At 40.0% G+C, this 25,309-nt stretch overlaps 1 protein-coding gene across 2 annotated transcripts in view; it reads right to left on the bottom strand.

Annotated features, from left to right (window-relative positions):
* MIPEP (mitochondrial intermediate peptidase) overlaps window positions 1-24,463 on the bottom strand; it is a 75,716-nt gene extending 51,253 nt beyond the window's left edge. Inside the window, exons 1-10 of one of the 2 annotated variants that reach the window (XM_066989764.1) lie at window positions 24,130-24,463; window positions 22,258-22,431; window positions 20,750-20,838; window positions 17,879-17,965; window positions 16,680-16,743; window positions 14,680-14,862; window positions 10,197-10,353; window positions 9,727-9,775; window positions 9,048-9,108; window positions 8,477-8,529 (exon numbers count right to left, since the gene is read on the bottom strand). In XM_066989764.1, coding sequence (XP_066845865.1) covers window positions 8,477-8,529; window positions 9,048-9,108; window positions 9,727-9,775; window positions 10,197-10,353; window positions 14,680-14,862; window positions 16,680-16,743; window positions 17,879-17,965; window positions 20,750-20,838; window positions 22,258-22,431; window positions 24,130-24,324 — 1,112 coding nt within the window. In that variant the 5' untranslated portion in view covers window positions 24,325-24,463. The remainder of the gene's footprint in view (window positions 1-8,476; window positions 8,530-9,047; window positions 9,109-9,726; window positions 9,776-10,196; window positions 10,354-14,679; window positions 14,863-16,679; window positions 16,744-17,878; window positions 17,966-20,749; window positions 20,839-22,257; window positions 22,432-24,129) is intronic. The other variant, XM_048072807.2, reaches the window with a different exon arrangement.
* Window positions 24,464-25,309: the final 846 nt, after the last annotated feature.

Raw genomic sequence — 25,309 nt, 5'->3', positions numbered from 1 at the left:
GCAGCTTAAAATTCAAACATACCAGCAAGAAGCAGCTGCTTTAACATGAATGCTTTCTGGTCACTCTTTGGCAAGCTGCCTCTGCATTTCTTCAGCCAAGTTACGACTTTTATCTCCAACAGGAAATGCATTCAAGTATTTTTGAGAAAAGAAATCAGAAAGGAAGTCATTACAACCCAAACTGAACTATACTAACAGGCATTCGGCTACCAGTAAAGTTTCTGCTAAGGGTTACTGCTACTAGCAGGAAAGGTTAATGCTCTGGAGACAGCTAAAATCTGCATTGGAAGCCGACGAACAATTGGAGCTCCATTTGGCGACAGAAACTATAGAGAAGTGCCAAAAGACAGGTTTTCTTCTATGCTGTAATTTGCAGCTTGTTTGCTGCACCAGCTAGGCAGACAGGCAGAATTCAATGGGTAGGGTGATGCACATGGCATACTAACACCACCAGCACAGCATTTTACCCTTGTCTCCGAAGCTGACAAATACATGGAAACACAGTTACAGTACTTCCTAAGGAAGAGAAAGGGTACGAGTCAGCTAAACAAGCAAGGGCAAGAACAAAACATCCTGTTTGGATGTCCCGTCCCTTAAAATGTGAGTTCTGGGCCACTGTAAGGTGATTCAGAGTGCTTAAAATAGGCACCTAGGATGCCTGTGTCCCCACAGAAAGGCAGATACAAATATAAAGCCACTTGTACTTAGCAGGGTACTAACTTGAGCTACCGAGCAGAACACTTGAGCTGAGGTATGTCAGCTCTTGCTCCTCTCTGGAACTTAGGCTTCTGACTGGTCTGCATACCTGAATCCCAAGATGATGAACAGCACAGCCTTTCCTTTGGGAAGAAGCCTTTGAAAATGGAGATGTAAGAACAATAGTCTGATGCATCAGAACAGCACTTTGTAGAGAAATATATACTCAAGTCAAAAATTTCCAGTTATGGTAGCTTTCTTCTAGGTTGTCTGAGGTCAAAAACACAGGTATGGATTGTTTTTTGATACCTGCAGTACTACAGTTGGTTTTCTGAACCACCATGCAACTTGAACACTTACATTTTCTTAAGCCTTTATGTGAAACGTAAGTGATCTGACTGCACTTCTGGAAGAGCAGGAAAAAGAAAGTAAAATTTCTATTATTACAGACATACAAACTAAACGCAGTTATTAATGTGGAAGTTCACTTTCAAAAATCAAGAAGGCATTTTTACATCACTAGATATTAAAAAAAAAAATCCTTATAGTTTAGATGTTGGAAATATTATATTCCTTAAAAAAAAAAAGGGTGCCAGCAGAGAAATCTTGCTCTGAATAAATCAAAAACATACGTGAACTCATCTTTACAGTGAAAAAGAGTATTTTCCTCTAAGCTAAACTATCTGTTAGATAATTCAGGTAATATACAAATATATAAAGAATTAGAAATAGTCCTTTTTATTGTAATATCAACCTTTACTTGGCTGAGCCTGTAAAACTGCACAATGCAGGTTATGCTCAAAAGTCCAACACTGAAAGACTGAGACACAAAAAAGTGAACAAAAGAAGTTTGTTCTGCTTTCATTTTGTCTTAAACCATATGCCAGTAGCCTACTTCACTCTGAATGTCTGGTTTCAAACCCCAAAGCATTTTTATTTATAACAAACCCCAGAAAGAATGAAAATTTTCTTATGTACTTTATGTCAGAACATAAGCTCAGAAACTTTACAAAGAGAAATCTCAGTACTCTGCTAAAGAAAGTAGCAGTATCAAAGAAAACAGTAGTTTCTTTGATGTAAATTCCTGCTTTATATTAAAGGATAAACTATGCTCAAAAATCCAGACACCTTACTTTTACAGTATGCAGCCTGGCAATATTTTTAAAAGAAGTAAAGTAGCCAAACCAATTTAAAAACCAATTTTAAAAAGTTAACTGACACAATGAGGTTTGGTTATTCTTCAAGAACTGCAAGCTTCAAACAAAAAGGCTGTGTCCCTGTGAAGAACAAAGATGTAGTATGTCATTATAAATAATTATTTCTAAGCTTGTATGACTTCACTGAGTCTAAATAAAATACAGACTTCTAAAATCACTTTCATTTAAGCTGTATATTTGAAAAGAAACTAAGACTGTTTTGTGTAGTGCAACTTTCATCTGCTTTATTAACAATGCTTTTGACAAACTTGGACATTAGGGATAGTTAAGTAAGAATCACTCTTCTACAGAGCATAAGGATTCAGACTCAACAATTGCAAATTAGCTGCTTGGCAAGAATTCTTATCAGTGGCTATTAAATGCAGTCCTGGATATTTCCTTTTTTTTTTTTTTTTTTTGAGAAAATTATCCTGTTGACATCCATGAAAACACAGAGCACTAAGTTAACTATCTTTAATAAAACAGATTTTCTCAAAACTTTCAAAGAAACTTGGAAAAAAAAAACTTGTTAGTAGAAGATAAAAGTAAGATTAACCCCTCGGGTTAACTTAGAAAGATCAAGACAAGGAAAACCCCTTCCAATTTTCACTACATGCCAGACTATGAAACTTAATTCTTTACCTGAAGGGAGATTCTTAACCATGATTTATAGAAGACTCTGTATTTTTTAAAAATCATAATAATAATAATAATAGAAAATCTTTGTACTCTCATCAGCCATAAACTAGCACCTGTATCTTACCTTATCCTTTTTCTCTTCTGTTAATTGTACTTCACAGAATATTTTGGAGGAGGTCAGGGGGTAATTCAGAATATTGGTTTGCCATTGACACTGTATGTGACTTTTAGATTTGACTTTATTTTCAAATCAACAGCAATTTCTTTGTTCTTCTACAATGTTTCGAATAAACAATTCTCGAAACTTAAATTCTGCTTTTGTACTACTCAGCATGCAAGTAACATATCTGAAAGTCAGGAGGAATGATCACTGATTTTAAAATTTCTTATAATGTTTTTAAAAATATTATGCTTTGCCTGTATTACATTAACTACTTCAACTACTTCTTCAGAAAAGAAAATAGCAAGCTAAGTACTCAGCAATAACAGGAAAAGCAAAGGTAGCAAATTACTTGCGAAACTCCATTACTAGGATCCTTCAAAACATTTAATATAAACCACCACCAAGTAGTATCTTCTACAGTAAACAGCAACAGAAGTCTGAACACAAAGCAAAACTTACAATTTTTGGAGCCCTTCTCACAATCACAGTATGTATTCGTTAGATGACCACTCTCCAATGAAAAATACAGCAAGGCCCTTTCGGTAACTTTCATGTTTTCCTCCAAAACCTTTAGTCAACCAGCTTAGTGATTGGTAAGTTAAATATACTTTTTACAATTATACTAGTTGATTTGATAGAAGACTTATCTTGCTTACAGTTAGATAGTTAAAGAATGTTTCCGTTCTCTACAAGCAATTTGTTTGAAAGATTTCCTGTTTCTTTTTAAATTTTGCAATATTTTTCCATTTCAGTGTTCAATTTGAACAGAAGTGACAGTTTTCTTACAGATTCCACAAAAGGGTATGAGCTATTTTTCCACACGGTATTCCTTACAGAGAACATTCTTTTGTAAAACCAACAATAATGCAGTGGCAGTTTTTAGTGTATATGCCTTTAGAAAAATCCAGAGCCTTGTTCAGGTACCTTGGTACTACCCCTGCTCCTGAAAAACCAAAGTGCTGTCTGCTCCCCCTCAAGCATGTACAGTCCCAACAAGAACAGAATTATTCCTAGTTTCTGCTGAGCTCATCACCCCAGGATCCAAAATGCCTCTAGTTGCGGTGGTGGATTCTCCTTCCTACCCGGCAGGAAACTGGTTTATTTTGGTATTGATTTGTTCATCCCCAAGGCCAGTCTTAATTTATTTCTGCAGTCCCAAAGCAACGGACCAGCACGGAGTACAATACCCTGCGAACACATCCCAGTTGCTACTTGAATCAAGTCTTTGACAGTTTGGCAAAAATCTCAAAAGTGAATTATAGCCAACCAAGTCAGCCCAGCCTCAGAAGCAACAAAGGTTAGGAAAACAGGAGCCAACACTGAATATTCTAAGCTCACCACTGATGGTTCTTAGGAACAGTTTTGCACCTCTGTCAGAAGCAGCTTAGTACAGCCAGCCCCACCTTCAAGACACACAGCTGACCGTGAAAGCTCTCTTCCACCCCTTTTTTTTTATGACCCTAAAGAAATCAGAAAGGCTACTATATCTGTGCAGGATCACGGCCTTGAGAATTACTTATAACTGCAGTAGCACTTACTGAGAAGTAATGGGATTTAATTAATACTCCGGTACTTGCCTGCGCTAAAACTCAAGGGCAGTATTTTATAATATACATTTTAGACAGACATCTTCTTACTTGTTAGAGGCTGAAGCATGTTCTAGCATTTACTGTTTTATTACACATAGCCTGCCAAAATTCTTGAGGTTCTCCTAATTACTCTATCTGCTTTTAAGATACTACTACCATGGATTTTCAGACTTTTGTCTCCAGTTTCTGTCAAATGTACACTTATACTGACATCTATTTTCTGTGCCACTTAAACTAGAGCTACAAAAACATTGTGCTGCTTTAAGTGTGGGTTTAAAGCCAGAGATGCTACTTAACATAATTTTCCAAAAAAAAAAAAATTGGAAGTAAACTATCCTGTTACCATTAATGGGAGACTTACTCTTTGAAGTGGGATCAAGTTTCCAGGGAAAAGACTTGGTGAAAGCTGACAGAAACAAAATTTTTGTGGATGAGTTTATAGAAAGAAAAACGTGCTTTGTGAGTCAAGTCTGGAGCTCCTCCTGCTGTTCACCCCACAAAACAGCAGGAATATTCCATAAAAAATGAAGGAGTAAGAAGAAAATAGAAGCAAACTGATATGACAGCGAATACTATCAAAATTCAATAGTCCAAGTGCATGTGAATACCCTACATTCTTCAGAAGTAAATATCCAGCTCTTAAAACTACTTCTGAGGAATCTAACAAAGGCTTTGTTTCCTTAAGCCTTTTCTAATGCAGAATAAACATGCTTAGAATAAACTACATATACATACATTTAAAATATACAACATACAGATAAAAAATAAACACATCAGAAAAATATCATGGATTTTAGTGCAATTTGAGAAGAACTGATGTAGCTGACCAAAATCTGGAGAAGAAATAAAAAAATAAAGAAGTAATAGATCATATCATGATCACATTGTCGTCCAGTGTTTCCCCACAACAATTTTGTGTGAAAATATGCTTGTACAGACCAAAATAGGGAACAGTGTAGCTACTTCAACAGACATAGGCACTGTCCCATCTAATATTTCTTTCATCCCTTAGAGGCACATATGTGACACACTAGAATGTTGCAAAGTTACTTAATCAAAAACTAAAATCCCGTAAATCCTTGGCTTTATACCTAGGTTGGTAAAGATAGCCATCTTACATACCCGACGGTATCTAGGAAATTGGTTCCTTACATTAGCTGGAGCCACAATGATAAAAGAAACACCCAAAAGCATGCATTTGCTTCCTTTTAAACAGAAACATTTACTAAGAAAGTCAGAATATAAAATGAAATTCATAGCAATACAAAAATCCACCCCACAAACTACTATGGAGCCCCAAAACATAACAGAGACGAAAATGTAAGCTATGTGCTGCACACAGTACTATTACACACCTGACCATGTCCATTCTGTAAAAGGCACCAAGCTAAAAGTAAATTTCTTAAAAACAGAAACAAACAACAACAAAAAAACACTCAAAGAACAAAATTGTTCATCTACTAAACAAAGAATAACAACAATGGAAGAAATTCATATCAGATAAATCTTGTTTGAAAACATATTTTGTTATTAAGCAAAAAAAATAAGATACAGTAAGTACGTTTAAATAAATTATTTTCTAAATAAATAAAATGAAACATGATACCATTAAAAAAAAATCAAAAAGGATAAATGATTTTCCCAGGGAAAAAAAAAAGGAAATCAATGTTACTCAGAGACATCATTTTGTATTACAAGTTAATTGGCTCGGTTAGAAAGGGAGAGAAACAACAAATAGCCAAATCAAACTCCTGCCAGTAAGAAGCTTTGTGACACACGGTTCTCATCTTGCAGTTCCTGAAGTGTTGGCCTGAAAATACCATAACATCCGAGGGGAATTCAGGAAAGGGTGTCATGAGAGGTAAGCACAAATACAAGACAAACAAGGTGTAAGGTATAAGAAGACACTTAAATAGATCATAAGTTGCAAATAAAACAGGGAAAGGGCACAGATGTGCAACAGCATATTCCTGTCCTCTGGCTGTTGTATGAATAGTCTCCAATTCCTGGCTAGTTTCATTCATAAAGCACAGCTACTGATAATTTGCAACGAAGAACTGAGCTTTCCTGTTAGGGGCTGATTATCTATTAGCCAGTAAGTTAAATATCTACAACAGGGGCAGAATGAACGTGAACCATTGTTAAGACACTGTCAGATCAGAAACTTTTCCTGAACACACAGCACTCAGGTAACAGGACTGTAAAAGACCAAGCTCTTGGTTTTTAGCAAAACACCGCTGCACACGATGGAGAGGAAAAGTGCTTTTCCTTCCCTGACTTGTAGATGCTTGTAACAGCTTCCAGAAAAAAATACTCCTGCCCAACCCAGAGGGAGAAAAAGGCTGGGCCCCAATCCTGCACTGTAATCAGGGAGGAACTACATATGTTTAGGAGATTCTTCACACAGACACAGCTGCCAGACTTGCTGCCTTAATTAATAAAACAGCAAATATACACTACCGATGTCCTGGTTTGTTTAAGCTCAGTTCTCCCTTCGGAAATCTACCAGACTATTCTTGAAATAAAGTAACTTTTACAGAGCTCCATAAGGAAAGGAAATGCTTTTCTTCCTAGTGCCAAAATGGGCAGAATAATCTATTTGTAATCATTGGCAACTCAATTACAAAATGACTAGCTTCATTAGAACATCTGTGAAGGACAGTAAGACAGTAAGAGAAGGTGCTCCTCCCAGGAGGAGAAACAAACTCTGAGACTTCTACACTTAACATCCTAACCTGTACGGGGCACACTAAGTCTAAAGACAGGGAGACACACTGTAGGAACATAGAAAATAAATAGGAAACAAGAAAATAAATTTCACCAACATCCGACAGTAATGGTGAGGACTACGCATCAGAATGTAATTCTTACTTTCTGTTTTGAAGACACCAAACCACCAGGCAAAGACCTGTAAGCTACAAGACAAGACAGTACCTTGAACAAGTGCCACAGTGATCTTCCACAGATCACTATTCCCTGCGAAGAGATTCAGAGCTAGGTGCACCTTGACTCCTCCAGTATGGTCACGATTTTGTTCTCACACTCACAGAACTACATTTGATACCTGTCCAGTTTAAAAGAAAAACTGCCACTTCCCAGACCACACCATCAACAAGCGATCTGCGCGTATGCTGTGGAGTGCTGCATGCTCTAGGATCAGCTCCAGTGAACTAACTCAGAAGCCAAACGTCCCTCACACTCCCCTGCATAGTAAGGTCCATGCATGTTGCAAGGACATGAATGTTGCTGCACATAAATATATCAGCTCCTCTCTGAACGTGTGGTAGCTAAAGACAAATCCAGTATCACACCTGCTGCTCATAAAACTATTGCCTTGGTATCAAAGTACAAGAAAGTTGTGAATCAGCCACGGCAACTGGTGTAAATCCTTCCATAATGCCACGTCTCTACTATCGCAGCTTTCTGATCCAGAGCAAACTTCTTCCTTTATCAGATACTTCCAGACTCAGTTTATTCAAAAAACAAAAACGTACAAATCTGCAGTGAAGGCAAGATTCTTCCTCCTCCTCTTGCAAGAGCAGCACAATTTTAAATTACCTTTTATAACACAAATCTGAAAGGTCACCACTGCTGATCTAATAAACACAACGTGCAGGGTTCGTGCCTTTCAGAGCTGGCATCTCATTACTTGCAAGGACTATTTAAGTTTGTGTTGCAGACTTATTCCCCAATCTTTGCAAGAGAGATGAGAATGAATTCTACCCAAGAAGAGTGAAAATCTACTCAAGTTTCTGTTTGAGGTCTGTAGAAGATGCAAGAAAATAGATGCAAGTTCAGTAAAGAAGTAAATTACAATTATAATATGAAGAGGAGTTGGACTGTATGCTCAGTGATTCAAAATTTATTTTTAAACATAACTACAGCTCAGCCAGGAGCTAAAAGCAAAATGAAAATACGGATTTTCTATCTGTTCTGAAACTGTTTTATCCTCTTGTATCTTCAAAGGCCACTACTTTCCCGCAAAACAACAGAAGAGCCAAAACCTCACAGGCATTCCAACGCTAAGAAATGTTGCAAAGAACTGCCCCGTTGGATATTCTCTATTTATTCATATTAAAGTACATCTTCAAAGAAGGAAATCCTGTTTACATTGAGGACTTTCATTATCCTCAGTGAAATGAATGAAATAAAGACACTCATTTACATTACAATCAGGAACATAAGGAGCTTACCTCTCAGCACGGAGGACGCCACTGTAGTAAGGATGATCCCACGGCATCAATTTCTGAAAGAGGATTCCAGCTTATAATTACAATAATGGACAACAAGTGAACCCGAAGTAAACGTTTTGTTTCCTTTGCATATTTTTGCAGTTTCTACAAGTCACAGAACTTAGAAAAAAAGTGGAAAACATTCAGTGCTAAATTCATCATCAGAAATAACTTCATATTCCACAATTTGAAACCTGTTTTTTTTTTTTATTTGCTTTCAGACCGTATTTCTTATTCAAATATGCAGTGGGACTTTATACCAGATTTCAAGAAAAAAAAGAGTCCACTAATTAATTTTAAAACTAAAAGTATTATCACTTTGTATAAACCAACTGTCATCTTGCACTCAATGGCTGGTTTTAATAGTAATTGCAGCTAAGAAGTCAAAAACCATTTAAAACAAGAAGATGGAAAGTACCTCTTTGCAATTATGCTACATGTTGTAAACTAAAATTGAGCTGATTTTTCATGTAAAACAAGGTTAGCTTCTACTATATTAAAAAAATTCAACGTACATGTAAATTTAACTTACTGAATTCTGGGGATTAAGCTTCATTTTCATCTTTGTCATCATTTCAAAATCTTTTTGAGTTCTGAAAAATATTTTTATGATGAAAGTGATCAGGAAAGATTTTTGAGCAATGGAATACAACATAAAAAAATACGCTGTCCTAACAAAAGCCTATCATCAGAGATTGCTACTATGCTATAAAATGACAGGCCCTTACACTACAGTAAAAGAATTTTCTCCTTTCTGCATCTCTCATTCAGGTACCTTCAATCAAGTCTCTCTTACTCCGGTTGTGCCCATCCCAAGCATTCTCTTTCTGACAATACACCCCATTAATACGCAGTGATGAAACTGTTTTGTGCTGTGTGGAGTTAAGGGAAGGAAGCAGGATAAACAGAAATTTGCTCACAGATGTAAAATATATGGAGTTGTGCATATGGGGAGAACACAAGAGGTGTCCTTCAACACTTAAACTTGTGTGCTGTTGCCTGAATTTCTTGGCACATCACCTGTATTCGGTCTTGGCTGTTCTCTGATCACAAAATTTATTCTAATAGCTCCCCTCAAAGCTCTGAGAAAGTTTTGCTTTTTATTTCATCAGAACACATAATAAGCAGCAATGACTGACTGTCGAGTACACGAGTCCTTATGCTCCTGAATAAAAGTATGCTTACAAAATAACTTAGTGAAAAAGACATACCTTTTAGACAACTGGTCAGAAAGCTTCTCCAGAAACTGTGTTACTGTCTCTAGAAGTAAAATGGAAAAAAAAAAAAAAGTGATTCCATCCCTTAAAAGGTGTTAAGTTCAGATCAGAACACCCCAAACAAAACAAGTGTCCTTAGAACAACAATCTACACTATTGACCACTGTGTCATCATTTCAGAAGAATTTGGTACCACATTTATCTTGTTATATGCTGGAATAATGGCAACTTCATAATCTAAGGAGTGAACATTAATTCTGAACAAAAGCACTGATCCCCACTCAATAAGTATTGCTGAATTTACTGAAAACACGAGTACTGCCTAAAGCTAAGTGTAACTGCAATGAGAAACTTCACTGGGACAAATACGTGTAAACTTAACAAAACAAACGAGCAGCTTTTAACTTCATACCTAACACAGTGCATTTGATTTCTCAGCATATCCTTCCCCATATGCCTTATACCTGGATTTTTGGCCATTGTTCCCTGAAGAGCCCTGTGGGCAAAGGTGTCGTACCCAACCAACTGTGCCAGGCTGTTTCGGCTAGCAAGCAATTCTTCCAAACGGCTCAGTTGCTCAGCATTTGGGTAAAGAAAAATCTTGTAAGCAGCTTCTCGCACCTAATATGAAAGAAAAAAGTCACACTGCTACAGTATAACTCCTCAGGAAACATGCAATGCAATTGAAGATCTGGCATTACAGCTGTATTTCACTGATAGTGCTAAGAAAAGGCCTACAACTTTTTAATAATAGTAATTACGACTGCCTGACAATTACTGCTTTCTTACCCCTTAAAGATGGAATGAGGAAATGCAATGAGACAACCTAACCGTTCAAGTCTGCTAAAAAGGGTCCTGTTCTCTACTCCTGTCAACAGTCCCCTCTCTGCTCGTGGCCTCTCTCCCTGTGACAACATCTGTGTTTCTCTGTGAGCTGTCTTAACTCACTAAAAGCTCTGAAAATAAACTCGAAGAAAGCTAAATTGTCCTCTGCATGTCAGTTAAACTGGCTCCTGAAATGATCTGATAAGAACCAGGGACAGGGTCAGGGGAGAGAAAGAGGAGGAAGAAAAAAGCCTTATTTCTTTTGAAGTAGCAATCTATTAGTCTGTCCATCTGCCCATGGACAATCCGGCTTTCTCCTATTTCTTTTTATTATAACTCTAAAAAAAAAAAAATCACCTCTAGCCTCAGCAACCTTGGTAAAATGCTTTTTGTATTTCACAAACCAATTGAGGAAAATCTTTATTTTGTACACATCAAACAGGCTTAAGAAACACAACAACTTATGGTTCCTTTCCTTCAAAATAAGCTTCTCTTTTAGATCATATACTCAATAAGAATGAAGGCCCTGGGTTTGGAATCACTGCATCATAGAACATCCCGAGGTGGAAGGGACCCACGAGGATCACTGAGTCCAACTCTTGGCTCCACACAGGACCACCCAAAATCAGACCCTATGTCTGAGAGCACTGTCCAAATGCTTCTTGAACTCCAGCAGGCTCGGAGCTGTGACCACTGCCCTGGGGAGCCTGTCCCAGTGCCCGACCACCCTCTGGGTGCAGAACCTTTCCCTAACACCCAGCCTGACCCTCCCCATGCCATTCCCTCAGGCTCCTATCACCATTTACCAGAGAGAAGAGATCAGCATCTGCCCCTTTGCTCCCCTCTCATGAGGACACTGTAGACTAAATGAATATGACAATAATAATACACAAGTCATTTTGTATCTATTTTCTTCCACCAGTCATTCATTAAAAAATGCATAAAGTGAGATACTGAGTCAGCAGCGTGTCTTTGCGGCTAATGTCAACAGCATACTAAGCTCTACTAGAAAGTCCAGCCAACTGAACCACTGAAGTGATTACTTCTCTCTAGTACTTTTCAGACTACATTTCGAGCACTGAATTCAGAGTTGGGTTCCCCAGGACAAGAAAAACACAGACGAAGTGGAGTTGGTCCCGCACGTGGCCACCAGTATGTTCAGGGGCTGGAGCACATGACTCCGAATGGAGGCTGAGAGAGTTGCATTTCTCCAACCCAAAGAAAAAAAGTCTCAGGAGAGATCTTAATCTTGAACTATTTAGCAGCAGAACAAAGAGAAGATGCAGCCAGGCTCTTGGAAGTGCAGAACAGGAGGATGAGATGTAATGGACACAAGCTGGCAGGTAAAAATTTCTAATTTAATACCAGGAAAAAAAATAACAGTGAGAGTGGTCAAACACAAAGGTATGGGTTGTCCAGAGAGACAGTGCAATCTCCATCCTTGGAAAGCATTCAAAACTCACCTGGAAAACGGCCCTGAGCAACCTGATCTGCTTGATCCTGCTCTGAACAGGATCAGGCTTGAACTGACAAGTTTCATAGATCCCTCCCAACCTAAATTTTATGATTTCCAAAGAGCTTCTCCAAATACCTGACTCAGAGAACTGCATTCTTTAATTGATGTATTATTCCTTGTAGCTTCAGTAGCAATTCTGCAGATCATACTGTTTTCAGGACAAGTTTATAGATGACTTGCAGTGAGTATTACTCTTTTATTTACATCCCCCCAGTGCCATAATTTTCATTAAATTTTCATTTCTTACAGAGAATAAACACTACATCTTGGGTTCTACTACAGTCAGCTTTTCTCTTTTTCATGATAAAAAAGATTTCAGAGTCACCCTGATTGCTTTATGAAAAGTAAAACAAAACACCTAAAAGTTGCAATACATTCCTTGAGTCACATCTAGGAGACTAAAGAACCACTGTCACATTTCAAAGAATCTAAATTCATTTCCAATTTATAAACAAACACTTTCTAAATGAATTCCGTTAAGAAAAGTATCTTCAGCAATAACTAAAGTAGGATCATTCAGGATAATTCGGGTCGGAGGGGATCTAAGGAGGTCTCTTGTCCAACTTCCTGCACAAAGCAGCATCAGCTATAAAGTAAGACTAGGTTACACAAAGCTTTATCCAGCTGTGTCTTGAAAATCCCCGCAGATGGAGAGACAGCACCACCTCTCTGGGCAGCCTGTTGCACTGCTCAGCTATACACGTAGTGAAAAAGTTCCTCCAGTTGGAATTTCTCATGTATGTTTGTGCCTGTTGCCACTTGTCCTCCCACCATGCACTAGCGTGAAGAGCTCCATCGTCTCCAGGACATCCTCACAGGTACTGGCAGGCTGCTGGCAGGGTCCCCCCCAAAGCCAACTTTGCTACAGGGTGAGAAGCCCAGCTCCCTCGCTCTCTCCTCACGATGTGTGCGCTCCAGCCCCTGACCATCCTGGTGGCCTCCACTTAAGTCCACCGACAGCTTGTCAATGTCCTTCTTGGAGGGGGTTGCAGGAAGTGTCCAAAGCTGGATGCAGTAATCTAGATGTGCTCTAAAGAGTGCTGAGCAAAGTAAAAACGTGAATTTTTCCTTCAGTCTCCGGCTTTGCCCCTTCATACAACCCTGGATGCCACTGGCCTTTGGTGCCTGAGTCACTGCTGGCTCATACTCAGTTTCTGCCGCCAGGGCCCCTTCCACAGACTTGCTCTCAGCCAGGTAATCCCAGCCCGTATGTCTGCCAGGAATTCTCCCTTCCAGCTGCAGAACTTTGCATTTGTCCTTCTTGAATTATGTAACGTTCCTGTCGGATCTATTCCTCCTAATCTGACACGATGTGCAAACTTGGCGTGCTAGCACTGTCACCTTCCCTAGGTTATTGACAAAGATGAGAAACAGGACAGGCCCCAGGACAGACCCCTACGACACTTCCTTCCTTACCAGCCTTCCAGGAGAGTATAACACTTTAACCACTACTCTCTGAATCTAAACACATAACAAATTTTTTACATGTCTGGTTGTCCATCAATACAGACTGCGATCTCCTAACTTGGACTGCTCCTTGATCCATCTTCCCAGGGACCAAAGTGAAGCTAAACTGCCCGTAGTTCCCCAGATTGTTTATTTGGCCTTTCTGAGTATGTTGTGGGTGGAACATCTCATTTCCACAAGTCACTGGTGTTCTTCCCTGGTCTTCACAGCCTGTCAGGGACATCAAGCCTTCCAAGGACACCGAGCCAGTTCTCTCTGAACCCTTGGATGCTGCCCATCTGACCCCAAGGATTTGTGCAGGTTGAGTTCTCTCAAGTCATCCCAAACTGGGTCCTCATCTGCAGCTAGCTGTTCTTCTCTTTGAACTCTTTCAGTAAGTACGGAGGCCTGGAAGACCTTGTTGGTGAACACTGAGGCAAAGAAAGCAATTCGCATCTCAGCCTTATCCGTGTCTGCTGTAACTAAGTCACCTTACTCAGTACTAAGTCACCTTGTTCAGCCTGTTAGTACTAAAGCAGCAGTAGATGCTCTTCTTGTTGTTTTTGATGTCCGTTACAACTCTCTACCCTAGTTGAACTTTGGTCTTCCTAATACCATCCCTACATGTACAGGCAGTGTTTCTAAATTGCTCCCTTGTGCCTTGTACCTGCTTCCACCTCCTGTCTGCTGCCTTTTGGAGATGAAGCTCTGTCATGACTTCCCTGCTGGCTGAGCCTGGCTCCTGATAAGTCTGCCTGGCTTTCTACATATCAGCACAAGCTGATACTGGGTATCTGAGTATCATTTTGTGCTTGGATGCTATCTTTAAAGAACTGACAGATTTCCTGAGCTCCTTTACCCTTCACAGCTGCACCCCATGGGATCCCACCTCCCACTTTACTGAATAAGCTGAAATACGTTTGCCTGAAATCCAGGGTCTGAATTCTGCCTCTCTTCTTCCTTAATCCATTCAGGAACTTCACCTCCACTATTTCATAGCTGCCATAACCGCAGCTGTCATTGATTACTGTGTTCTAAAGCAGTTCTTCCTTGTTAGTCATAACATCATAGTCATAAACCATATGCATTTGCCTGAGTAACAATTAAAAAAGCTGATATGCACTACTGAGTATGCCAAAGCAGATTTGGGAAGTACTCACCAGATCATCAGGACAGTCAGCGTGCAGACCAGCGACTTGCAAGTAATTGCCCTCCGCTGTAAAATTATACCGAATATGCTCTGGCAAAATGTGCTTGTCAATCTTATTGGGAAGGTGAGTTCCTGTCAGAAATTCATTACATAAATCCAATATTCTGATGTTGAGGTTGACTGCTTTTTTACGCTGTAAGAAAAATAAAGTACAAAATGCATAATATCTTCAGATACAGTTCAAACAGGACTCAAAAGTTTCCAAAATCTTAACCTTCCCAGAAATTATGCAGAAAATACTACATTTATGATTAGACCTACAGCATCAACAAAATCCTAAGGCACAGCAGAAGTCAACAAGAGAAAGATCAGATACATAATTTCATACAAAAGTGAAATTTAAAAGAAAATGCCTATGTTTCAGCAGTAAAAAAAACATATAGTGGAGTTTAGGTAGAATTTACTTAGGCTTTGCTAACTACCTGATAAGCGCTTAGAAAACTACACCTGATCTGATTGCTATGTAAAAGATCAAGGAGAAAAAAAGAAGCATCATCAAGAGGGATAAATCCTACCAGCATCCCGAATAAATCTAAGTAGATACAGATTTACAGTTCTCTTGTTACTGTTTGTATTGCAGTATTTTCTGCAGACCACAAGGCATTTACGTTATTTCAACCTTTCCCCGAGGAATTTGTGATTTAGTGTTTTAACAGCATCAGCACAGTATTTCACACATTTATCCCTGCTATCAGATACTTCACTTGCTTCCGTGAACTGGCTTGTGTTAGTAGAGTATGCTCTCTATGGCCTGTGGGTTCATAGCTCAAAAGAAAAGGTGGAAGGTATAGACACAACATACTTGGTAAAGTGAAAAGAATGACAAAAGCTGCGGACCTGTCCTCCCATTCCACTTTTACTCTTTAAGACACGTCTTTTAAATTTTATTTTAAAAAGCAGAAATTATTTGCAACAGAAAAAGTAAATTTCAACTTATGAAGGGATTCTACAGTCTGAAATGAGAGTGAAAAGAAACACTGAGCAAAAGTAATAGAAGAAGAAAAAGTGGAAGAGGCAGGGGAAGAAGAGGAAAATATGCAAGAACAAAGGGCAAGTGAAATTGCAACTGAAGGGGGATAAAGCAGCACAGAGACAATTGTCACAGTAAAAAAAAAAGACAAATCAGAAACAAAATCCAGAGTACAGGTTTCAGAGTTGTTCGTGGTACAACGTAATTGTAAGGAAAATATTCTAGAAGCACATTCAGTTCGTAAATCACCATCACAACAATGCTTTTTAGAGTAACTTCACCACATAAATCTGGTAAAAGAGTCTTTGTACAGACCTTTTTTGAGGGCATACCTCAAATAAATAAGGTATTAATTTACACAGGGACATGAGCTATGAACAGACACCCAACAGAGCATCCATACCACAAATCACAGTGAAAGCTGCTAGTTTTGGCAAATCCATCATTCACTGCTGCAAAAAACATGTAAAAGCTCCAAGAGAAATAATCAGACCATGCCCAGACATTCAAATGTGCATTAAATTTGCAACTTCTAGTTATGTTAGCTCTGGCTACCACACACCTGATTCCTTCTAAAATACTCTACTTGATTAACCTGTCATCAGAGTGCACGAGGTTTTGCATTTCGCCCTCTGTAAATGAGCTGCTCAGACAGCTAAGCACTTATTTGAAATATCTGATGCAGACACCAATCAAAGGACGCATGTTCCCAAGTCTTGCTTATAACTTTCCTCAACAGAGAAAGGAATGGTAAGGGCCAAACTGGAAAGAACAGCCAACTAACATGTAAAACGACATTAAAAAACACTATAAAAGTGACTCAAAATAGACAAAATTCACTACTTTTGAGAAGACAAAATTCCACGGAGGACAGTGTGAATCTTGGATCAAATTGGCCCAGATTCATGCCCTGCAGATTTCATTACCCGGTCTTTGATTGTCAAGCAAATTTCTATTCACATATTGTAGCAAAAAATTACCTTTTCTTCATCCAAATGAATGCCACTGATCTCAAAATCAAACATAAAAAGTTCTGCCACTCGCCTAAAAATACAGTAAATCCCTGTTAAAACAGCCTCATTTGGTAAGCATAATTTCTTCACATCTTTTACCTTTAGTAGTTATGTTTCATGTCTTTTACAGAGAATACAATTATTTATTCCACTGTTATGAGTATTCTTATTACGGACACAGATCTCCTACGTTTTAGGCCCTTAATAGTTTACTCAGTGACAGGACTTTTCTTTTGTAGCTATTTCAGTCATCCACATTAAAAATATTTTTCAAAAATAATTCTACAACATTAATATAGATGGTTAAACAATTTGTGCAAATTACCTTTTTAATTTTATACTTCATTTATTCTAAATAATCAGAAAATGACCTCTTCAAAACTACCATCTTTAATTATTGGGAAAGAAGGTGAAGAAAATAACTTACTCTTAAGATGGGCAAACATTAAGCTTGTCTAACCATGTCAGGGAAAAATTAATTCAAAAGCATAACCGAATAAACAGCTAATAAAACATTTTACAGCAATCATGATGTATGATTTAAGTAAATATTCTGATAATCTGATTGACAATCTGATTTTGAAAGATAAAAAATTCCTCTTGCAACTCATAAGTTCCAGGAATAAACACATTCTTATTTTTTCCTGAAGTATCAATGATGGTATTATGTATTACAAATTTTCTAGTGGGCTCTAGACCAAATCTAAAAATCAAGAATTACACCTGATATTCTCAAGCTGAATAAAGCCCACTGATTTCAGTTTACTCAAACTGAAATCAAGTTATTTAAGTCTGTTCCCTATTTTTATTGTTAAACACTTTGACATATACACCACAGAAGAGCACTACATTTTCAACAAACTGGACTGGTATTATAGAAAATCTTAAATTCTTTAATTCTTTTTTTTTTTTTTTTTGTGAAGATCTCAGTAATGCAGTTTAAATATATCTTGTGCTCTACAGTCACAGAGACATCCTCCAGGACTGCAGAACTAGAAACTTCCTAACTCATGTACAGGTGATTTAGTAGTGACCAATAAATTTGTCACAGAGATACGGTATGCTTTCCACTTGTATAAATTAAGTGGATAAAACACAAACTACTAGCTCAGGAAGGAATGATATATACTATCTAAACATCTAAGTCTATGAACATTAGCAAGTACCTGGTTTCTGGATCTAGGGAATTCATAACAACTTCATCAGCTAGCAGCTGTCTCAAACTCTGGCACAGTTCAACATCTGTATTTAATCTGGAAAGACAAAGTAAAAGAATCATACACAAGCAACAAAAAACATTTTGGTCTCTTGATATTACCCATTCAAAGTCAGATCTTAACAAAATTAAAAACCAAAAACTGTATTTTCAAAATGTTTTCTAGTTCACAACGACACTGAAAAAGTATAAAATTAACATACAAAGGATGTGTGGACAAACTGGCATGGAAACAGATCTTGTGCTTCTGATAGGAAAATCCTTCTGGATGGCATTTTGTGGCAAACACAAGCAAGTCTGGCAGCTTGTTTTCTACACACAATGATAACCATGGTCAGAGCATGAAAGTGTGATAACTGTTTTCTATCCTTATTTTGAAACCTGTGCCCAAGCCTGCCATCAGGTGAACTTTCTGGCTGCCACTGAAGTAGACTGAGAGCTTACCATCCCGGAACATTTCCAGCTGCTCACTGTTCCTGTGCCAGAGTACTACTTCCATCAGATTGCTGGCTGGTTTACTACAAGCAGGTATCCTGACCTTGATTACTGGGTCAGAATCGCAGTGGGGAATGAAGGATATGCACATCAGCAAACCCACAGAAATCAGCAGCCCTCAGCCTGTCAGCCCTAAGCACTAACTTCTTAAATCGGTTGAGGTGCAGGAAGCTTCTGCACCCCCATTTGTGAAACGAACCTGGTTAATTGCCAATACCCAATTCAGATACAAAAGACATCACTGCATCATGCCTGTACTTCCAAAAAAGCTCTTGTAACGAAGGTGCTAAATAAGAACATACGAAAAAAGCACACTGGGTCCGACCAAAGGGCCTTCTAGCCCAGCACTCCGTCAAAAAGCAGCCAAATGCAGACACCTACAGAAGAGACCGAGACTCTCTGAGACTCTAACAGCCCCACATCCTTCTTGTGCTGGGGGCCCCAGCCCTGGACGCAGCACTCCAGGTGGGGCCTCACAAGGGCAGAGCAGAGGGGCACAATCCCCTCCCTCCACCCGCTGCCCACCCCTCTGTTGGTGCAGCCCAGGACGCAGTTGGCCTTCTGGGCTGCAGGCACGCACTGCTGGCTCGTGTCGAGCCTTTCATCCACCAGAACCCCCAAGTCCTTCTCTGCTGGGCTGCTCTCAGTGAGTTCTTCTCCCAGTCTGTGCTCCTGTCTGGGACTGCCCTGATCCAGGTGCAGCACCTTGCACTTGGACTTGCTGAACCTCATTATGTTTATGTCGGCCCACCTCTCAGGCTTGTCCAGGTCCCTCTGGATGGCATCCCTTCCTTCTGGTGTATCGACTGCACCACTCAGCTTGGTGTCATCTGCAGCTCGCTGAGGGTGCACTCGATCCCACTGTCTATATTAAACAGCACTAGTCCCAGCATAGATCCCTGAGGGAAACCACTCGTCACCAGCCTCCATTTGGACGTGGTGGGGCCATCCAGCCAATTCCTTACCCACTGAATGGTCCACCCATCAAGTCCATCTCTCTCCAATTTTGAGATCAGGATGTCATGTGAGACCGTGTCAAATGCCTTGCAGAAGCCCAGGTAGATGACATTGGTCGGTCTTTCCTTGTCAACTGATGCAGTCACTCCCATCACAGAAGGCCACGAGACTGGCCAGGCATGGTTTGCTCTTGGTGAAGCCATGCTGGCTGTCTCGGATCACCTCCTTGTCCTGCATCTGCCTTGGCATTGCTTCCAGGAGGATCTGTTCCGTGATCTTGCCAGGCACAGAGGTGAGGCTCACCGGTCTGTAGTTCCCTGGATCCTCCTTTCTACCCTTTTTAAAACTGGGAGTGCTGTTTGCCTTTTTCCAGTCACCAGGGACTTCACCTGACTGCCAGGGCTTTTCAGCTATGATGGAGAGAGGCTTGGCAAATGAAAACTCAGCAATAGCTAGTTCTGAACTTTTACAATAACTTATGCATCTCGTTTCATATAAATTTTGAATATTTTCTCCTTTTAGCCAATTTTAAATTGGAAGTAGCATTTGGATATTCAAGTCATATTGTTATAGATGGTGTGCTCAACCTAGGTCTTGAAAAATCCAGTTGCAAGTGAAAGGTTTCCCAAACACCATGGCAAAACTAAAGCAACAGTTTTGCTCAAATTACATCTCAGAATTCTTTTTAGCCTTTTCAGTCAGAAAGCTTACCAAACTGAGGCGCTGCTGGATCAGAGGTAACTTCCAGAAGTTAGATTTTGAGATATTAAAAAAAAAAAAAAGAAAAGAAAAGAAAAGAAGCAAAGGTCCAGAAGCAGGGCCAAACTTCAAACACAGAAGATTTTAAGAATAAGTTCCATGAAATGGACTTAAAAGATAACACACACCAGGGTAGACCAGGTATATATCACAGCCCCAGAGAGTCACATCCCCAAACGCTCCATTTAATGGGGCTTGTCCTTCCCCCGTTCACATATCCCACTCACAGGCTGAAATTCAAAGGTTCAACAAACCAGGAGGAAAAGTGTTGTGATATACAACTGCTTAAATCTTAAAAACAAATTAGGATTTTGTACATATGCTTTACAACAGCTAGCTAAGTGCCATGAGTCTTAGAAAAATGTAATTTTAAGACTTTGACAAGTTTCAGTGACATGGAGTCAGTTGATAACCTAAACTCTGTTCTGAAGGTAAAATGAAACTGAAGTAGAATAACCTTTTACTGGATACTGTAATGAAACTAAATTCTTGATTATCTGTAACAGCACGACTGACACTTCGTTTCGTACATATTTTTTTGATCCCTGTTACCACAGATACTGTAAATTTTAAAATTGCATATGGCAATAGCAAAACAAACAAAACGTACTTCTCTACCATAGTACCAATGTTCCTGCAAGCTTCTTCAGCGGCCTCTCTGAATGCAAAGTCAGGATGGGCAATTTTCACAAAATCGGCCTGACAGAGTAAAAGGAAGAAAACAGTGAGGCAAAGAGACAAATTAAAATCTTTAATTATAAACACAGTTGCACTGAAGTAGTTCTATTTAAATGAATGTTTATTTATACCATTCTGTGCAATCTATTTGTATAATTTGCATATTTTTTCTCAAAAATAAAGTTTATTGGAGAACAGTGCTGACAACTTTTAAACCAGATGGAGAACATTTCTTTCCAAAAAAATATCTTTAATTGATGTACTTCTTAAAACTGTGTGTACCTTAGTGTCCTTCCAACACAGAAATACTGCAAAGGCTTTAAATGTTATTAAAAAAAATTAAATCTAAACTTCACAGATATGAATTAGCACACCACCAAATGTGGTTAAAGGGTTTGTTTTCAAACTCTTTTTACTCTTACATATAGACCATCAAGTTATGCTCTGAGGTTATTAGCTAGTAAGAAGAAATGGTCTTAAAGAGAAAAACCTAAGGTCTTTTTGGATTCAAAATAGGTATTTTGTTTCACTCCTGTTGATCCTCATTTTTAATAAGTCTCTGAATACTTAGCAGAGTTCAGAAGGCTGGAAGGACACTAAAAAGGCTGGCTATAGGCTTCCATGAGTGCTGACATGAATTCAAGGCAAGTAGAGGTTCTGGCATTCAAACGATAAACAATTAAAGATTAGGAATACACTGAAGTCATTCAACATGATTTTACAGAAAGTGCATGAAACATTTTTTTGTTGTTGTTTAATAGAACAATTGCAGTCTGATTGAAAAGGTAACCTTAGGAATGTAATACACGTAAGAGTTTCACTTCTTAGGGCAAGATTGCCTGCTTAAAATCCTGTATAGTAGTGACAGAGTAGGTGCTGAATGGCCAATCTCAAAAATCCTGCCAACTGAGAACCATTTCCAAATTGCTTCTAGATAAAGCTCTACAAGGATAGGCCATCTTTGAACATGTAAATCTGAAAGTAGCATATAGGAGGAACCAAAGTAATTTTAACTCAGCAAACCGATACAAAACTATGACCATTAACTCTGACATCAGTGTTTGAGTTAGATATTGATAGATTAAGAGGAAACAGTCATAGTCCATATTAAAAAATAAGAGACAAAAGAGAACTAGTGACTTGGCAGAGTGTGTAAGTACTTTCAGGAAGAAAAAGTGCCTGGCACAAAAGAGATCTTGAATATTAAAAAAAAAAAAAAAGAAGAAGAAGAAACAAGATTTGAAAACTGAAACCACGCAGAGAAATTCAGATATGAAAACCAACAGCAAAAATTTCAGTGAGCTATTTATTAACAACTGATTTCTGTATGATGGTTGGGTCTGCTCTCTTCAGATGAAGAGTGATTCTTTTCTAAAAGATATGTTATGCCAGTCAGTTTAAAAGAAATTGCTTAAAGTAGTAATTAAAAATGTAACTTACCAAGTCTGCTACCCTGCACAAGGCATCTGAAAGCTGATCAAAGATCTTTACGATCTCAGGTCCAGGTGGTGTTGAACATGCCTTCTGGACTAGCTGTTCGGATTCTTGCAACGCTTTGTCCTGTGCTTCTTGAAATCCTTCTGGACAACTCAGTTCTGGAACACCAAACAGACCCTGCAGTGCAGAACCCAATGGAAACACATTACTATCACTTTCCTTAATTTCTGTCCCTCTGTTTCAGTACAAAATTTTCACTGTGAAATTTTACCAGAATGACCATACCTATAGTGGCACTTCCCTAAGTGCCACTTCCACAACTGTCCTTGTAGAGCGAATAGCCACATTAGTTAACATCCACCAAAGATACCGGCATCACACATAAACATCTTCATTTCCCAGCATCACTCACCAGAGCACAACATCACTGGAATTCCTATAGCCAGGATTCTTCTCAGCAAGTGGTAAGACTTCAGCACCAAATCCTGAGAAATTTCTCCTGTTCCACCCCATAATCTGCTATATTGTCCTTTTTTCATGCCATGTTTTTTTTTTGCCTTGCTTCCAAAGCACAGGCACAAGACAAATTATAGGAAGTCTATTTACATTCTAAAATTAGAGAAAAACATCCTTCTGAAGCAAAGAGACTTATCCAGGAGTGTGAAGAGTAAAGAGAGTCTCAGAGCAGTGAATGACTTGACCAGCTGCTGTGGATATTCACCAGCAGAACAGTGATCTTGGGCTCATGAAATAAGCCTCAAGTACTGGAACCAGATCTCAAAGAACTGACAAGCAACAACTCAAGAATATTATGATATAAACAGTTTTGTTCCTGAAGTTCTTACCAAGCCTTAAACAGACTGACTGAGTGTGGCTTTGGCAGGGCAGCCATGGAAAGCTGTTATGTTCTGCATTTGTAGAAGAGACTTTAAAAGGTCCTCCTGCAGATCACACAAAATTGCTAACACTACCTGCTGGAAAAGTACCACAATACAGACCTACAGCAGCAAATAAATATATATATATTTAATAAACCAAAAAGCAGCTCTGCAAGTAATACGCTCCCTTTGCAAATGCCCAACCACAATAGGTGCATCTCCTTACCTGTTAATTAAAGCAGCTAACAGTACAAGGTAGATGATTTCATACAACATCCATCTCTTCCCAAATTTAACCTCAGCATCTAAAAATCCTAATCTGGATTTGAACATCTGTGGGCCTTTACAACGCGCCTTCTGTAAACTCCTTGTTATAGCAGCCGGTTACAGGTGTGCAAGTACTTTACAAGTTTTCAGTGGAAAAGACATGAATTGACTGGTTGTCTGTCAAAGTGCATGTCCTGAAGCAAAAGCATCATCTCGGATGTATTTGGGACATTCCCAGGTGCTTTGTCCTATTCTGCCACTGCTGCTAATGCTGACAATTTGACAGCAAGTTCCTCATCCCAGGAAAGGACTCCAGTTCCCTCAGTTCCCAGTGAGATGCCCTCAAATGCCAGAAGGCAAAGAAGGCCATATTTCAGAGCCCTGATTTCAACCACACACTCCACAAATACGTATTTCACAGAATCATAGAGTCATTAAGGTTGGAAAAGCCAAGATCACCTGGTCCAACCATCCCCCTACCACCAATGTCACCCACTAAACCATGCTCCTAAGCACCGGGCATTTCCCCTCAGAGGTGCCCACACTTCCCCCGGCTCCCTGCCCTCCCCACCACCCAGGAGCCGGAGCAGAGTCACAAACCCCCTTCAGGAACCCGGCCGCGTTACGAGCAACTAATCCCTGACGACCCAAGGTGGGGCTGGACAACTCAACCTCCCCGCAGCCGGAGCCAGCCCGTCCCCCCTCAGCTCGGGCGCTGCCCGCCGCTCACCGTCTCCCTGCCCGGCGCGCTGCCGCGCTGCTGCTTGGCATCGAAGGCGGCACCCACGGGGCTCCAGCTGGTGCTGACGGCCCGGAGCCCCGGCCACAGCCCCGGCCCCGGCCCCGGCCCTGGTCCCACCGCCCGGCCCCGCAGCGCAACGCCCCGCAGCGCAAGGCCGAACGCCCGGCGGTAGCCGGCCAGCATGGCGGAGTGGCCCGGTGCCAGCCCCGCCGGCAGGCCGAGGTGGCTCGGAGGGCGGCCGCCTGCAGGCCGCGATCTCTGCGGCGGGGAGGGAGACGAGCGGCGCCGGGGAGGCCGGGAGCAGGGCGGCAGCGCCGCCTCCCCTCAGCCCGCCGGGCCCGCCGCTGCCTCCCCGCGGCCGCTCGTGAGGAGGAGCCGGGCTCCGGACGGTGTCCCCCCACCGCCCGCCCGCCATTGCCCTGGGTGGCACCGGGCCTTGAAAGTCTGCGGTTATCTTAGCAGTTTAAGTCATAATAGTTTCTTACAAGAACAGAAATTCCTCATAAATAAGTGTATTTGAAAGCATTTTTTTAGTCTAGATGTTTCTGTGACGCAAACTTACAGCCTGTGGCTTACCAGAAAAATCACCCCTTATCGAAAAACTCACATAACCCTTTCCCTCATAATAGTGCAACTGGCATGTGCAGCCGTCCTTCCTGAAACAAACTCATCTTACTGTGTTCATTTTAAGTTTATAATCCAAACTCTAAGCTTTATGGAGACTTGTCCACTTTTCCTTGGTAGTGTTTTCCTGGTAGTGTTAGAGATTATCAGAAGTTAGAGCTCAGTGTTTTGCACTGCATTTACACCGAATTTTGTGACACTGACTGTGAAATTGGCTTCAGTCAGTTGGCTTCTCTGCTTTATCCTCTTCTAAAGGTAGTAAGTGAGTTTTAACAGCATCTTTTGTTGTATTTTTGTGTTTTAGGACAAGAGGAGGGGAAAACCTGAGGAAAACAAACGAACAAAACCACAGAAATTAAAGCCTATTATTCCTTTGGGATAATGTGTTTTGCACCTGCTAATTCTAAATTATAGTAGCATAATGCTGTATTTTTGCACTGGCATTTAATGTCTGCCCCATGCCAGAAAATCCACGTGGCATTTCCATCTATTATGCCATTTTGCTCTGTTTCAGACCTTCAGCTGCACAGAGTGCAAAGAACCA

This window comes from Anser cygnoides, chromosome 1 (genome assembly GCF_040182565.1).
Source record: "Anser cygnoides isolate HZ-2024a breed goose chromosome 1, Taihu_goose_T2T_genome, whole genome shotgun sequence".
Taxonomy (NCBI): Eukaryota; Metazoa; Chordata; class Aves; order Anseriformes; family Anatidae; genus Anser; species Anser cygnoides.
The sequence above is the reverse complement of the archived record's forward strand: the minus strand, read 5'-3'. Positions and strand labels throughout refer to the sequence as shown.